General features: G+C 40.6%; 2 protein-coding genes across 2 annotated transcripts; one reads left to right on the forward strand and one right to left on the reverse strand.

Moving 5' to 3' along the window:
* The first annotated feature begins 4,807 nt into the window (after positions 1 to 4,807).
* On the forward strand, positions 4,808 to 7,424 carry arf6b (ADP-ribosylation factor 6b). Its single transcript, XM_038728521.1, has 2 exons — positions 4,808 to 4,950; positions 5,211 to 7,424. The coding sequence occupies exon 2, from the start codon at positions 5,882 to 5,884 to the stop codon at positions 6,407 to 6,409; it is 528 nt and encodes a 175-aa protein (XP_038584449.1). The 5' UTR covers positions 4,808 to 4,950; positions 5,211 to 5,881; the 3' UTR covers positions 6,410 to 7,424.
* A 7,561-nt stretch (positions 7,425 to 14,985) lies between these two features.
* Positions 14,986 to 17,275, reverse strand: vcpkmt (valosin containing protein lysine (K) methyltransferase). The gene is made up of 5 exons (XM_038728522.1): positions 16,984 to 17,275; positions 16,682 to 16,795; positions 16,486 to 16,558; positions 16,226 to 16,345; positions 14,986 to 16,110 (listed from the first exon to the last, which is right to left on the reverse strand). The coding sequence occupies exons 1-5, from the start codon at positions 17,238 to 17,240 to the stop codon at positions 16,009 to 16,011; spliced, it is 666 nt and encodes a 221-aa protein (XP_038584450.1). The 5' UTR covers positions 17,241 to 17,275; the 3' UTR covers positions 14,986 to 16,008.
* Positions 17,276 to 17,446: the final 171 nt, after the last annotated feature.

Raw genomic sequence — 17,446 nt, forward strand, 5'->3', positions numbered from 1 at the left:
ATATAACTTTTCCCTCTGTGACATTGACCTCCATTATTTTTCAAAGTTGCACTGGGCAACATGTTTCTCCATTACAATGAGCCTGAGCACTCTAGTTCACAGTTCATCCTTCCCACATACATCTCCCTGCTGTTAGAAATACTCACTAGTGTAGGGAAGCACTGTGAGACGGACTTGCATTTTTTTATGGAATGTGTTGACAATAACAGAAATATTGAGTATCACTAGCCTTATCCTTTAATAAACAGTGTACTTTCTGCAGCCTTATTTATTACTGTTCGCCAGAACTTGTAGACCAGAGGCAAAAGCCAAAGAAATGAGAAGTACGGGGATAAATGAAAATTAAACTGGAAAAGACTTAATAAAAGGGTCAGGAAAAATGTATTAAACAACCACTGAGCCCAATTTAATTGCCAAGCTTTTATCTGAGTGTAAGGATTGTCAAGATAGTACTTTCAATGTGTCCTTAGAAACTGGAGGGTAGTCCAAGCAGCAACTGCACACAAGTCAAGCCAGATACAAACATGTACAAGTGACCGCTGAGGCAACTCCAGACCTGCCTTACCAGTCTGGCCTCATGTTTTGTTTGGTTTTGAATACTGGAAGATTGACCCTGGAAATGCTGGTGAACCATCAGAGTGAAAGGTTCACTTGTGTGCGCAGACCCCACATGACAAACATGATCAATATAAGCCCATAGAATATTTCCTTTATACAACATCTTTCCAGCAACAAACAATGATAATCCGAGGGGGTGAGTGTGACAGTGTATTACATTCAAAAACAGGTAATGATTAGCAACTGCACATATGTATGGTAGAGATTGTTGGGTGGCTTACCATTTCCTTCAGGGCTTCTAAGGCATCATTCAACTAAGGAATGTGGTGTAGGCTAGTGTGTGCAGTGTGTGCTGTGTGTTGTATGCGCGTGTGTGTGCTAGCAGTGTGCCCGACTGTTTGTGAATTAAACAGTATAAAATGGCGCAGCTGATCGACGTGTGGCGGGGGAAGAGCAACATTAACAAAAAACATTGAAACAAACAGAAAACAGAGGAAAATACACAACATTATCGGACAGTCTAGTCAGATAACCACAGTATGCTGTTGAGACGTGCACTGTATTTTATAACTATTAACCTGCCATATAGGGGGAAAGAATTATCGCATAGTGATACAGTTCATCTGTTGCAGACTTGTCTCAAATATCTTAACAGAGGAGGAAAAAATAGAAATGCTTAATTTACAAGAGAGCCTGGATAAAATGTATAAAAAAGAAGGCAGAAGGAGCTTTATAAGGTCTCGGAAACAGTGGTTAGATGAAGAGGAACAACATTGTTCATATATCTTCAAACAGGAAAAGTATCATGCAAATATGAATACCATTAATGAATTAAAAATTGGCAACTCTATAACTGAAAGGGATTTTGTGACCTCCCCTTATCCCTGGCAGAAGTCAGTGAGTGTTCAGAACTGTTGTAAGACAACAAGTCCCCTGGGAAAGATGGTTTTCATCTGAATTTTATAAATTGTATTCCCAGCAGATGGTGCCCTTCTTACTGCAGGTATTAAATGAAAGTGTAGCCAATACATTCCCTTGGAGTATGACTCAAGATTGGATTACTTTACTCCCTAAACAAGGATTTGCTTTATATTGATAATTGGCGTCCAAATAACCTCTTGAATAATGATTATAAAGTTTTGGCCTTGATCTTTGCTAGAAGAATAAAGTATTAGATTCTATAATTGATGAAACACAATCAGGCTTTATGCCAATAACATATCTCCAAAACATTAGACTAGTCTTGGATTTAGTTGAAGGGGACCCCTTGGGGACAATAGTGTTGAAGATGAAGTAATAAAGCAAAGCTCACAAAAGAGAGCCACTACTGGTGATCATCTGGAGAGTCTCATAATTCCTTGGTTTCTCTCTCACATTCACAAATAGAGCGATGATTGACTTTAGTTATTTGAGGCTACAAAATTTCTCTGATTATCTAAAATCATGTGGGTGAGTAGCATGTCCAATCTCCATTTCCTCACCTCAGGAATGACAAACTGGCCAGCAGTCAGCAGCGCTCCCAGTAGGTTGTCTCTGCCATCATTCAGATACACACTCAACTCACCTCATAGATAGGCACCTGAAGACAGAACATGTCTTATCTTGAAATGGCAGTTAATACTTTAAAATGCTGCATACACATTTTGTCTTTGTTTGCTAGAGGACAACAGCTCCTACCTGTGAGCCGGTGAGAATGATTGGTTTGCCCAAATGTTCACACATGAAGGACAGGGCAGAGGCTGTGTAAGCCATAGTGTCTGTGCCATGAAGGATCACCAAACCATCAAAGTTTTTCTGGGGTCAGACAAGAAAAAACGCCACATGATGTGGTTAATTTTAGATGGCAACATAAATACAAATGAGCTATACTAAATTTAAAAAAAATACTAAATGAGCAATGGGAATATTATATCATTGCTTTTAAAAGCATAAATCATGTGATGTTTGTTCGGGAATGGGGTCATCAACACCCTAACACTGAAATGGATCCAGCAGAAAGTACCTCAATGTCCATTCCAATTCTGTGGTCATATTGGAGGAGTCTAGCAAAGGGCTGTACTCTAATATTGTGTAGATTATCCTCTTATTGTCTTTACTCAACCTGGAGAGAGAATTTTCTATGAGTGTTTGTTCTACACACAAAAATGTAATTATCATAGCTACATACACAAAAACAAAACAGGGCAAACAACCCAAAACAAAACCCAACCCTCCAGAATCCAGAGAAAAAACTGAGTAAAGTTATATTATGTATGTTATATAATTATGTAGATAATATTGATGTGCAGTGGAAAAATATCGCTCCCAACAGCCAATCCCTATAGTTACAAAGCTTCAAGCTTATCTGGGTACTCATCAAACACAAGCTTGAAGCTCCTCACTGAAGGATGAAAAGAAGCACCTGGTGACTCTGTGTATCAGGGTCCATGGTAAAAAGTGGGCAAGTAGAAAAGTGGAGTTTCAGCTGCACATAAAGACAAAGTAAACAAGTCAATTGATAATCTAAAGTTTATTTTTCTAGTATTCAGTATCAAAAAATTTTTTATAAGTTGAGAAAACTCAATCCATTTTAATGTAAATAGTTTTATCCCGTGTGTTTATGACTTAAGAACAGATGAAAAAAGGTTTTACTCTTCCTAAGCTCCTTAATTAAATTTCTTCTGTGAAAAGGTTTTGTCAGGATCATTTTTGTTTGTTGTAATACCCATGTCTGCCACAAGAGGGTGAAGTGGATCATGTTCTGAAGAGGACTAAAATCATTCATGTTTTCTTCAAAGTGAGTTTTTATTCGTCTATGCACTCTAAACAAAAGGTACAAAAAAAATAGGTAGAAATGTGTCAGTAAGTTATGTAACATTACTTTCATTTTTTTCTTAAACATGGTTGCAATCTATAATCAGTGACATCATCAATACCATAAGGTACACAAGAGTAAGTTCCAAAAATGGCAATTTTAAAGGTAAAGGCTACAAAGAAATTGACAAATGTGCCTGCATTCATAGTTATTTCAAGAAATATAGCCTATAATAGGCCACTGGCTGAACATCAGAATAATATTATGAAATAAGATTAAGGCCCTACAAACCATGTTTGCCCACACATGTGCTTATACTTGTTTGGCTTGAATAAATATTTTCTCCAAACTGTGTGGGCGTGTACAGATAAAATGGAACACAGTCATCATTTACAGTATTTTTCCCTGTGCTTTTCCTGCTATGATGAGTCAAAGTCATTCCCTTTTAATGTGCTGATGATATCACGGATTGTAAAGTTGTGTGTGTATTAGTATTGTCCGGACAGCACGCAAAAAAATGGATCAATACCAACCTTACCTATGAACGACGTTTATATGGTTACTTTGTAGCAGTTTGGTGTTAATAGCACATGATTTCATCAAATGGCCATAGGTTCAACTGAAACAAATTGGTGTGTTTAAGGTAGTACTGATAAGAACCATCCAAATAAACATTCAGCTCAGGATGTATTACTAAAATTGTTGTGGCATTTTTGATGTTAGTATCTCGGGTGTGTGGGAAACTGAGATATACACTGCAGTTCATAGATGAAATTTACAGATAAAATAGCCTAATAGACTCTTCTATTTTTCACAGGGAAATATTGTACACTAGTCAATTAAAACTCATTGTTATACCCACCAGCTTTTATAGTGAATTAGTGTTTTCAGATAAAAAGCACAGACATTTAATGCCAGATAGTGCTTTTATCCACATGTATGCTGGCAACAAAACTGGCAATTTGTTAAATATGAGTTTAACAAAAGACAAGATTGTCTTCGTCGCCACAACAGAGAATTGTCAAGACAAATAAAAGGAAATGCACAAAATCATAGCGTACATGGGACTGACTTTAGGTGACCTGTAACTGCCACAAGGGGGTGATGTTATCCTTTACATAGCCTACACAGAGTCACTAGCCTTATCACATGAAAGAAAAATGAAATAGTGAAAATATTATCCATGTCATGTAGCCTATTCCCGTCATTTCATTTTCATGGTGGTCATTCCAAAATAACCTAAAAGAAAATACTAAAGTCGTAGAATAAAGCATAACGTTTCCTTCTAACATTACTTACTGTTAACGCTCAGTATAACGTTCATTAATACGTATATACATGATGTACCAAGTAGTAACGTTACATTTTATTTCATGCCAGTTTGGGTACTCTATTGTCTAACGTTGTCCTATGAGCAGTGGATGCCCCAGACAGTGAGAGCTGTACTAAGCAGGAGCAGCTGAATGAAGTAGACGGGAGGAAGTGGCGGTTAATGCAGCTCCACACCTTTCCGGTGTAGCAGCACTGCGACCAGCTCGACTTAAAGGAGAAAGGAGAGAGCTGGGTGTATTTATCGAGACAGGAGGGGGCGATAGGAGGTGAATTACTTTATATTTCAATTAAGTGTTTATGTCAGAAAGACGTGAGCCAAACATTTTGTCACTGTCAAACGTATTTTATATCCAGATATGACTAGTTTGCAACAGCTAACTGCCGTTATCTAGTTAGCTTAAGGCTAGCTTGCTAGGTAACAAGCTAGCTAATGTTAGCCTGCTAGCCTTCTTTAGCAGCCACGAGCGGTAACGTTAGCTTGCTAATTTGGCATGTCTGACCCTCCTCCTCCTAAATGTGTTTTCAGGGGGACGAGAAGAGGAGTTTCATGAGTGGATACATGTGTTGCTGAGTCACCGAGGGGGTTTCTTTGAAAAACGTCCCTTCCAGCACGGTGAAGTTACCCGGCGCGACGCTTGATGGACTAGCCGCAGAAAGCTGCTTTTCTCCTCCGGTAACCGTGAAGAGAACAAGGGCGCACCCGATGAGGAGGACCGCCAGACACAAGCACCAGAAGGAATTCATAAGTACCGCAGCTTTTTTCGGGGCCTTGTATACACGCTGTGTCTGCTCCCTGCAGTTTTTAATCGCCACGGCCTGTCTTTGTCACGCAGCTTAATGTTGTTTTGGGCAACAAAATGAACGTCCTGCAACAGCTGCTGCTAAGTTCTTAGTGTAACCGTGCCATGCTGTGTACAGGCCCTGCAAACATTGTGGTACTCTGAACGTAAATGTACTTCACAGGACGCACAGACTCAAGTAAAAAGTACTGTTTGATAGGATAGGGTTTAACATGAATGTGCATTTTTGAGTCCCCCCCCACACACACACACTCTCACACATATGCTCTTCACTGAGTCATGTTTTCACAAGTAAGCCCATGAACTGAAGCTATAGGCAAAGTGAATAATTATCTGCACGGTATCAGACATTTCTTTTTCTCGTTAGGAACAAAGTATTTATGCACAAGAGTTCAAAATGGGGAAAGTGCTCTCAAAAATATTTGGCAACAAGGAGATGAGAATATTAATGCTTGGACTTGACGCTGCTGGAAAGACAACAATTCTTTACAAACTGAAACTCGGACAGTCTGTCACCACAATCCCCACGGTCGGCTTCAATGTGGAGACTGTCACCTACAAAAATGTCAAGTTCAACGTCTGGGATGTTGGGGGCCAAGATAAGATTCGTCCTCTGTGGCGACACTACTACACGGGCACCCAAGGGTTAATTTTCGTGGTGGATTGCGCGGACAGAGATCGCATCGACGAGGCAAGGCAGGAACTTCACCGCATCATCAATGACCGGGAGATGAGGGATGCCATCATCTTGATATTCGCCAATAAGCAAGACCTTCCCGATGCCATGAAGCCACATGAAATCCAAGAGAAGCTCGGATTGACCCGCATCCGGGATAGGAATTGGTATGTTCAGCCCTCCTGTGCGACCACAGGTGATGGACTGTATGAGGGCTTGACATGGCTAACCTCAAATTACAAATCTTAATGATTGAGTGCAGACTGTTTTAGGTCAAAAATATAACATTGCAAGTAACAAATAACTTCTCAAAATGAGTATGGTTAAGAAAGTTGATTATCTCCCATTTATTTTTAATACTACGTTTTCCCCACAACTAATTTATCTCTTTAACTGGATTTGCTGGCTTAAAGTTTGCTTGTACTGTAGCAGGCCTATATATCCCATTCATTATTTTGGGGCTTGCTTGATGAATATTGAATTAATTGGTCCTAAAGCAACAGAGATCACCATGTTTGCCTATTCTTTTCCCTGTTTTGTATAATTTTTCTAATGAAGCTGACGTTTTTATCTTCATTCTTGGGCTAAAGTTTGTTTCAAGGTGCTTCAGTCTGTTGCATTGAGCTTGGATCTTTTTCTTTTCTTTTTTCTTCTGAGGTGGAATCTTTAATTTCATGTAGCCTACGTGAAGGACTTTGACATTTGTCTTAAAGTACTGTGCTGAAAAGTATTTCTTCTCAATGGTATTGACCAGAAATTTTCACCATTGCTTACATTTCATTGTCATCAGAGGGGGGAAAAAAAGACTAGACATGTTTTGTTACCCTTCGAAATCACCTTATGTGGACTATAGTTTACAGATTGACCTGATTTGTGTCAATTCCTGATACATAATTGTGCTGAATATTCAACAAATAGGCCTCCAGTAACTCTTTAACATGCTTGTCGGGGTGCATCTTTAATTTTGGGTAACACGCAGTCAGTAGACGCAATCTTTCCAAAGGAATGTCATTCAGCTCTGAGCTCTCTCAATCTGATACCACAGTTGATTAGTCTCAGTATTGGGACATTATATGATAGCCTATATCTGTAGCATGAGTACGAAAGTACAGTAACCCTACATCAGAGTCCATCTGTCGTGCAGTCAGAGGGAGCTGTGTTGAAAACACCCAGTGGTGCAGCTCTTACTCCTATTTTGACTGGGGGAACCATGTACAGAACAATGTCATTGTAATGTCTTATTAAAAAAGTGATTTTAAATCTGTTATGTCTGGGATTTTTCTTTAAGGATTAAAGGCAGTGTGCATGATTAGGCATGCAAGTAATCAAGCCATTTTATGTTAGGTGAAAGTTTTTTATTTATTTATAGCAGAGTTTAATATATTAATGCTGTTTTAAAAAAAAATGTTTCAAGAATGCTCATAGTTTAAAGTCTGCAGCGTTAAATTCTCCTGGGTTTTAGTGCTGTTGGGCAGATTCTTCATAAATGGTTTATGTCCACCCTCAGACGGAGTGGCTGGCCTCAGTTCCCTTGCCGGCAAATGGGGAAAATGTACAAAACAGGAAGTCCAACTGCTGGTCTTTTTGGGACAACAACAGAGCCACAGGATAGTTTGCATGAGAGTTGGAGGGGCAGCGGAGAGATGCAGCTGAATTGTGAATTCTTTTTGAATGTTGCGTGTTTGTTGTGGGCTACAGTTGAGTTGATGCTGAGCTGCCAGCTGTAACTTCCTGAATTTGCTTTTGGTTGGCAATGGTAAAAGCAAGTCTCAGTTCTTAAGTGGGAATCATGACTGTTCAAGTTGACTAATTCAGAGCTGGTGTTATTAAATGAGAAACATAAGTGAAAGTCCTCACTTGAGTGGTTTGTGATGGTTTAAGTGATGTGACAGTTTACCAGTAGGGTAACTTGTAAAGAGATCCCAGCTGCTAATCAGACCATCTGTGCAAGTAAATCACATTTTCATTGCAAAAAGAAAGTTGAGGTATTTGAGTAAAATATTCCTTTTAAAAGTTGAGTTGAATTTGTTAGCTCAACTGTTTACTATTGAGTCTGAGACAGACACCACTGTGGAGGAATGTTCTTATTTCCATTAAAGCTGATTAATGAGTGTTTTCACTCCCGACAAAGACAGGATTGATGGTGACAAATGGTGTGACTACCGCGTTGAGCGTTACAGAAGATTATTTAGTAGTATTCTGAGGATTCTGAAGGGTTTTTCCACTCAGCATACCGAAGGGCACTGTTATTGCTAGGGTTTTACACATCCACATAAAAACTGGCACTATGTACACTGTTCAAAAAGCACAGTTTGCATTATTCTAGTTTCATTTACAAGAATAGGATGCATGCTCTGTCTCACAAGGATATACAAGTAAAGTATTTGCAGCATTCACTGACAGACCCAAACATTTGGCTGTATAATCACGGTGGCATTTGCTGTGTGGAAAATCTGGTGCTCAGCAAGTTGCTGTAGGAGGCCTCAGGATGTTTGCTTTAGCACCACAGAGGTTTCCGTCAGACAGGTCAGGTGACACAGACAGATAGGACTCGGCTGGTACAGAAGATGTTTCACACAACCTACACACGTCTTGCAGTCATGATAACAATGCTCCATTAAAAAACAAAACAAAAAAAGGGCTCATAATTGATATTATCATTAAGAAACACTGCAAGTCAAGAGAGTATCCAGGCTACTGAGGGTATTTGTAAATACTTGCTTTCAGTAAGGGCTTTGTCAAGGGGCCTCCATTAGATGCTGATGGCAGTTTAATTGGGCTGTAATGGCCACTTTGCTTCCCACCACTTCATTACAACCATATGATCCTCACATCTTTATTGGTAACACCGGGGCCCCTGGGGCAAGGACAGAGACTGTAAGCAAGCTTTTATGACCTTTCCTCTGTAAAGATGAGAACCCCTGGCCTTTCTGTCAACTCCCTCTGTGCTCGGCTGGAATTCCTGAGAGGAAAGGTTAGGAATGGGTTTCAGGAATAGAAGGAAGCTCATTAGGATGTGCCTTTGTGGAAGAGGTCTCCTCCTTCTTGCTTATGAAGTGTTATACTGGTCAGCCTTTGCAAAGCTGGGGGTTGAATAATGATTGTGCACATTGCAGCCATAGACTGTATATAAAAAGATTGCAGCGTAGCAACAGCTTCTTGTAGCGTCCCACAAATGAAACTGACACGACTGATTCATAAGTCATTAGTGTCATCATTCGCAAAATGAGAAGCCGGATGAAAGTAAAATCTTATGAGACATATTTATCTTAGGCGGCCAGAATGCCTGTTTGTTGGGGCTGTTGCCGTAACAACGCCCTCTGCCAGTGTGGCCTGGTGGTTTTGGTATCACATAGGTGACTGATTGTGCTGCAAGTTTCCAGCCGGTTCCTCTATTCTACATGGAAAGAGGAAGAGTGGGAAGAAATCGAAAGAGAACCCACTCTCTATGAGCAAAATTCTGCAATATTGGAACCCACTGACTCGCCCCTTATTAGTCAACTTAACAGAGATTTAAAACTGCTCAGGAATAACCTGAAGACCTACAAACTGGGCCTGAACTGTTTGTGGTTTTTAAAGGTGTGGTTTGTCTTCCTCACTTGTCTTCACTTCCTGTTAACTATAGCTACAGAGCAACATTTGCACAGGTAGCACTAATATGATACAATTGTGAATGTAGTCATCGCTGGCTTAATGTTGGCCTACAGTTAAACAGCCACACCCAGCTGGATATTCACTGTAGGATTAGTTATGCACGCAGACACAGATATTCTGGCGAACACTGTCATTAAAGCGGTTTATTTATCTACCAAATGGCAGGAGGGAACACCTACTCTAAGCCACAGTTCACACAGCTTGGTTCAGTGGCTGTATATCCTCAAGGGCAGTATAACAGACTTTGGTTATGAAACGTCTGCCTGTCTCTCTGTCCCCTGGTTAAGTCCTCTGCACTTTTGGTAGCCTCTTCAAGTGAGCTGCTGAATAATGATCTCACACTCAGAAAACAGGTCCGGAAGTGGCTGGAAGTTGTTTCAGGTTTCCTGCTGAGGTTAACGTTTTCAAATGCCATGCTAAACGTAAACCCCTGGCCGCTTTTACACAGATGCACCCTGTTTATATTGTCAGTGTGACTTGAGTTTGTTTTGACTGCAGTTGTTTCAGTGCAGGTTTTACATATAAATGTGATGGTTTTAATAGGGGCTATGCTGTGGTATAGGCCAGCTAAATAAGGTTGAAAATGTGAGGCTGTGAAGTCCAAGGTGCACTCTGGGCATTGGTCCAAAATACATTCCATTCATATCTGCGACTCAAGGTTACTTGCTGTGGTGAAATTACGAATTCCGAGAACCAGAAAATTATTAAGAAGGGTTGGAAGTCCACATGACATAACCAATTTGTTTCTTAATGGATAGATAAAGTGCTCATACAAGCATTAACTACATAATTTAAGCCACTAACCGCACAGTTTTGTTGCTACAGTTTCACTGGCCTATAATCATGTTTGTTTTTTCACTTTAAAAACTATCCAATCTAAGTCCCATTACATTTTTTAAGCCTTGGGGCTTCTATTTATATTCTGTGATGTGAAAACCTGAAATTTGTCTACATGGTTCCTCTTGAGAATTGCAGGATGTTTAACACAGCTGTGTGAGAGTGTGGGCCTGTTTCTCCCTTGACTCCTATGCTGTGTTTTTCCAGCTGTAACACACGGAGTGTAAAGTGTGATCATAGCTGAGAGTTGACCATCTTGCCTTCAGATGTAAGCAGAGCTACAGTATAGGAGAAAGAGGGGCAGACATTATAGATTGTGCTGCAGTCTCTTGCCCACAAGGAACAGAAATCTGAGCATGTCAGTTTCTGAAACAAAATTAAATTAATTGGTTTTTGAGATTGCCCAAGGCCAGTGCACAGAGCGCAGACCTCTGCCATGTGGCGTTTGGCTTTACATAACCTCCTCAACACTCACAGAAACACCGACCAGCAAGTGTACAATAACATAGACAGGAGTCATTCACCCAGCAGCAGTATCCACCAGCCACATGTATTCACTCACGGCCTCCACAATCTTACTGACAGAATGATGAAGATCCATCCAAAGCAACCTCAAAGGCTTCCCTCAGCAGCTCGCCACCACACTGCCACGCTCCATGACTGACTAGATCTGTATATCTGACAAGATCGCTGTAATGGAGTCATTGTTTGGATTGACAGTGTGTCTGGATGAGACAACAGTTTGGGCTTGAGAGGAGAACTCAGATCTTTGGCAAGACAGGCGCTGCTGCTCACACACACACACAGTCCAGATTCCGACTACTGAGAGGTAATGACACAGGGAAACGCTACACTCACACATACACACACACATGCTGTTTCTATCCCCTCTGCAATTCTCCCCTTGGTGCGGGGCCGCCACACGTCCTAATGATGACAAATACATCATTGCACTAGAATGCCGTGGGGACAGCAGTCACAGGCAGTCAAGTCTCCACGAAACCTGTCGTCGTGTTTCAGGCAAGGGATCAATACAGTATTACATTTTTACTGATTGGAGTCAATCCCTCATTGACAGGCACACTGAACTATGTACAATACATATGTCACTGTCACTACACACAAAGTTTATTATAATGGTTTTAAACCCAATACCTACAAAGACTTATAGGAGTCATAAATGTTTGCGTTGTTTCATCGTCAAATGTTATTACTTTAACTACTTTTAATTTCCATGTACACAATCACTGGCATGTCATTGTGCTAACATTACTTAACAGGAATGGAAGAGGGGAGCAAGTGCACACAATGTTCTCTCAGTACTGGATTTGTGTCCCCTCTCAACTGCAGCACAGCTGTCTTAACAGCACCCCCGCCCTCCTCCTGTTCCCCTGCAGGGTGGCGAGGCGGGGTGGAGGTGGGTGGGGGTGGTGGTGGGGGGAGTTAGAGTTAGCATTGTGTTTCTAAAGGCTAGTTGTCCTTTCAGGCTCAGTTTCGCTGACACCGTACAACCTCTTGCTTTTAAATCCACTGAACAAGAGGGCCACAAATTATTAGCGTTGTTGCGCCTCATTATTTGAGATGGGAACAGAGAGCTGCAAAACAACACTAATCACACACTTTATTTTGGAAAGGAGCTCTGGCCTGTTGTCTCTTTGTGCAGCATAAAGTTCAAAGCTCCGTTTGTCATGTGAAAGAGTGAAGTGTGCTGTGTGTGTGGTTTTGGGGGGGGGATCAGGATCAGAGGAGTCACCCATTTGTACAGCCTTCTTCTATTTTTGATCAACCCAGTTTGATGTCTATTCTTGAGCCACTCCCTAATAGTTAGTGAGAAAATGAGTCTTCCTTTCTGGAACAGTGTCTCTTGGCTCCAGGCAGCGTGATGACGGTGACACAAAGGCTCTTCTGTGTCACTTGGCTGTGATGCAGCAGAGTGGAGCACACCACACAGGCTGCATGGGAGTCAGACTCTCCTCCGCCCATCTGGTTTTGGAGGGGCGCTGCACAGCTCCCTCATGTTTTCTCTTTTTTGAGACGACCGGGGAGGATGCGCGTGGATTACGGAGTCCATGCAGATGTTCTTCACTATGTTTTAATGTGTACAGAGTGCAGACTGGCCTGGGGTTGTATTGCGCATGTATCTTAGAGATAACTAATAACTAATCACACGCAAAACGACAAAACAGCCACAATTAATTTCATCATTATGGCATAATTAATAAATGACCTGTTAAAGTAGTGCACTCTGTGGCCTGTTCAGCTACTTTTTTAGTGTTTCTGTGTTGTTCTTACTGCAGATTTTTCCACACAGGTAAGAGTTATTCAACTAATAGCACCATCTGTTGGCAGAAAATTCCCCCATTCTGTCTTGGTGCATGCAGCATGTACGCCAAATATTCAAAACTGAATGTTTACGGTCACCAGAATCAACTGTACCTATATGATAGAACAGATTAGAGGCACCACTGCTTCACTGTGGGCTGTCCTCATTTACAGCGACTCTCCCTTTATTCCCCTGTAGTGCTAGCCTAATTAGCCAACCACAAGAAGACTATAACTACATTACTTAAATTATTTTTGGTTAACATTTAAGGAGGAGAGAGAACACCGGAGAGACTGGAAAATAGATTCTAAATGATTTGGCTGAGAGAGCTGTGGGTGGGCAGGGGGGATGAAATGTTGACACAGAACAGTGGAGCCCCTCTAATCTCCCCCAATAACCCCTCCAGGTCCTGTCCCTGCCACACTGGGGGACATGGACTTAATACCAGCTGTGAGTCCAATTAATTAGCAGAACATATTCTGGTCAAAGCCGAAGGAGACCTCATATCAGTAGTAGGATGATTCTGATTGTAGCAGTCCAGCTGCCCCAGGCAGAACTGAGAGGGCAGTTGAGGGCCACGGGGAGTGATTATCATAAATGATCCACTGTAGTAGCCTAATTTTAGTAACTGTAAAAAGGCAATTAACCTAACTCTATTCCTCTTGTGATAGGCCTTATCGTCGACCAAAGCCACAGGGATTCAGGGGTTAGACTATGATTCAACCCAACCACACCTCTGTCTTTCTCCACCATTTACACATTTCCAAACATTTATTAACATTGGTTATTAATCTATTAGTTAGGACAGGAAGGGCTGTGTTTGTACATGCACATGTGTTTTTCGATGTGCAGTTGACATTTGTTGTATTTGAACAACGATTTAGTGTTCACAAAGCTAAAGCATGTGCTAAAAATTGGATTATGAAGATATACTTGTTTCTGTTTAAATAAAGAATTGAACCATTAAACTCAGGAATATTCATGGACCTGAAGCACTGTGCCATCACAGATGTTCCTGCCTTACACAATCAGCAGATTTCAGGCAAGTAGGTTAACTTTGCACTCCTGGATCCCAAAAGAGAAACACCAGCATGAGTAACACAAGGAGCATCTTTTTAATGCATAATCAAACATGGTTCCTGTTGTATTCCTCTATAAAGTGATTTCATTCATTTCATTATTTAATGGGATCTTTGGTGTTAACCCCGTCAACTTCAGCATTAACATTGTTAATGCTGAAGGTTATTTGGAGTGTTGCTGCTCATTACACTACAGCTCCACAGTGTAAACAGAGAGCAGCATGAAAGGCTGTGAGGGGCCCCTGCATGCCTGTGGGAGTATGGGGCGTACTTCATGGTTTATGCTTGAAAAAGAGCCGTAATCTTCCAGCTAATCTATGGCTTGGAGTGGAATTCCCCTCGCATGGAGGGCAGAAGCTTTTAGGAGAGCTGTGCTATACTATGTTGGCTTCAGTGTGAAAAGCTACATAAAGATAAACATATGGATTCAGGATTTGAGTCATTTTGTCTCCACAATTTAAATTCATACTTAATTCTGCAAGAACCAGCTTGGCCCTCATATTAATCTGAGCTAAACTACTAACATTTACACATTTTTATTTTTATTTAATTTTAAGCAACTATTGCCCCCTAGTGCTCCAAATGTGCAATGACTTTATTTGTGCAATGAATTTACATAACTCATTCTCAATTACAATAAATCCAGTAAGTTGTAAGTGAACCCTCTCTGACCATTTTTGGCTGTCACTAATTGCTCAGTTATCCTACTGTAATAACCCACTGTGTGTTTTATCGTGAAATCAGAAAAAAGGACAGTGCTCAAGAGCAAAAGCACAGCAAGCCTCATGTTTGTGATTTCTTGCAGTTTACTGAGCTATAAGCACTCTTTCATTTCATCATGCATAAAAACAAAAAAAGAACAAACATTTGCAAACTAATGGTCAACCTAAAAAATCCAAACGAACACCAAGCAACGATTGTCCAGCCCCTTCCTTGTTGCTGTTTGTGACCCCTCCAGGTCAAACAACTCATTTTATTAAAGATGAGCACAGAAACAAAACAAACAAAAAACATCTAAAATCTTTTAGATAAATATAAAAAATCATTTTAATGTTACAGTATATCTTGCCTGCTCTTTTCCCCAAGAGACCAGACAATGAAAGTCATGATATTTTGTCTTCCTTAGTGACTGAAAAAGGTGATTTCTTTTGATATTCCTACAATGTAGTAGTCCATGTTTGACCATTTCTGGTCAGCTACAGTGTACATTTTCCATTGGGTGCTTGCCTATTTTATATGATGTATGGTTGAGACCTGTATGACCTATTCTCAGACGACTGATTATATTTTCTTCCCTTCGTTTCCAGCCGACCATCCTCCCAGCACCCCACATGTCTGTATATTATAAAGATTTCTTCCAGTTTCATCCCAATATTCCTGCCATACTGATGATGATGCATAATGTCCAAATTAATGTCTTTGCTTCAGCTTTGCTTAATGGAGTTTGTAGATCTTCATAATTGAGTGTTTGCTTGGCCAGAATATCCACCTGGTCAATCCCCTCCACACCTACATGAGCAGGAACCCAAAGGAAGCATGTAGATACACCATTCATTTCCATTCTGTACATTATAGGCAATATTTCATTGATTCTAAATGAGGATTTTCCTGATATTATGCTTGTTAGTGCTGAATAATTAGAAACTAATATTCCAAACTGCTCTGTGGTATATACTGACACATGGTCTGATACTCTTCTTAATATTTAACCCATTCACTGAACTATATACTGCTGCACCTGCACACCCTGTATCAGGATCTCTGGAAATTGTTATTTTTTGTGTTCAATCACACATCAAGACACTGTTTAGTGAAAATATTTTTCTTAATATTGTTTAAAAAAAGAGTGCAGTAATATTCCAGACATAATGGTATAGACTTTACATTTTCCATTTCACAGTCTGATATTTGGGTGGAGCAGTGATTACTGCGTGCGCAAATTTCACTACACAAACTCAGACTTTTCGGATGTGCAAGATGCGGATGTCTGGACTGCTAAACTCTGGGTCTTGCTTGTCTGAAGGAATCTCCTCACAACTGAAGTTTTGTTGCAGCAACTACAAGAGAACACAAAAGAACACAATGACCCAGTGACAGGTGATGCCAAATATCTCAACTGATTAACATGTATTTATTAGTATTTACAAATCAAACACACAGTTGGGTTCTCACCTCAAAAAACTTCCTTTCCACTTTTGGATTGATGCCCTCGGTGCGTTGCTCATAGCAGCAAATAATGCAGGTCTCTGGCCCGGCGAGCAGCTTCAGGCTCTCCACCAGTGGAACAACTGACTGTGCGGAAATAATTGATGAGTCACAAATGAGAAATACAGTGTTGCACTTCAAGTTTGTTCTGTTTTGCAATGATGGCTGCACAGTGCAATTTTGCACAGGGTCATGGAAAGTCCATGAAGAGAACTGTAGTAAATTACCTGCTCATAATAGATGCAATCTGCCATGAGGACATAATGGGGGGGAGGCAGGAAGGCAGACACATCTTCACCCCTTTAAGGAGAGTAGAAATCAAACATTTAGCCTTTGGACATGTCTTACACTATTGCTGAACATGCAACTTGGATATATGAATTAATTCAAGAATATAAAAAAAAATTAAATATAAGTACAAACCATTTCAGTACCTTGACAGTAATTGATCCACTAGTGATAAGTGCCTGGTTTTCCTGGATGTTCACCCTCAGGAGGGTCTGCAAATCCTCCAGGTCTGTCACAGTAACTTGAGCTCTAATGGATTCAATGCGCAATACATAAATATGTCATGAAAACTACCTTTTGGAGTTCTATGTTATTACTTTTAATCAATTTAGAATATCTGGAATATTGTCCACGTATCACGTTGGTGATACATATTTATGTATATTAATGTTTAAACGTAGTAAACGAGTAACACACAAACTAATCAGTTATCTCACCCCAGTGTTGCTGCCATCAGACCAACAACTCCTGTCCCAGCTCCCAACTCCACTACACTCCTGCCTGCCCAGACGTTCACTCCTGAGGACGGATCATAAAATTGCTTCGTCTCCAAATATTTTGCAAGAACTATGGCTGCGTCCCAAACAACACAGCCGACGTCTCCCAAGTAGCACTGCTTCACTTTTAAGGTACAACCGTCGTTTTTCTCAATGTCTCTCACAAAGTAATGACTCTCTTCTGCGTCAGCCTCCATGTTGGCCGCGACAGGAACAAGAAGAGCACTTCCGGTCTAATTTTACCAGGGTAAAAGAGAAGACTTCCGTTATACACAAGAACCAATTATTAAAAAGCAAAATGTAACTATTCATTCGATTGAATACTGTCTGTGGTAACTATTCTAATAAAGTCATGACTTGACTCAGCTGTAGGCTACTGTACAACTGTTTTGAGATATAAAGT

This window comes from Micropterus salmoides, unplaced genomic scaffold (genome assembly GCF_014851395.1).
Source record: "Micropterus salmoides isolate LMB-PRFRI ecotype aquatic unplaced genomic scaffold, ASM1485139v1 Ms_hic_scaffold_19, whole genome shotgun sequence".
In the NCBI taxonomy this organism is placed as follows: Eukaryota; Metazoa; Chordata; class Actinopteri; order Centrarchiformes; family Centrarchidae; genus Micropterus; species Micropterus salmoides.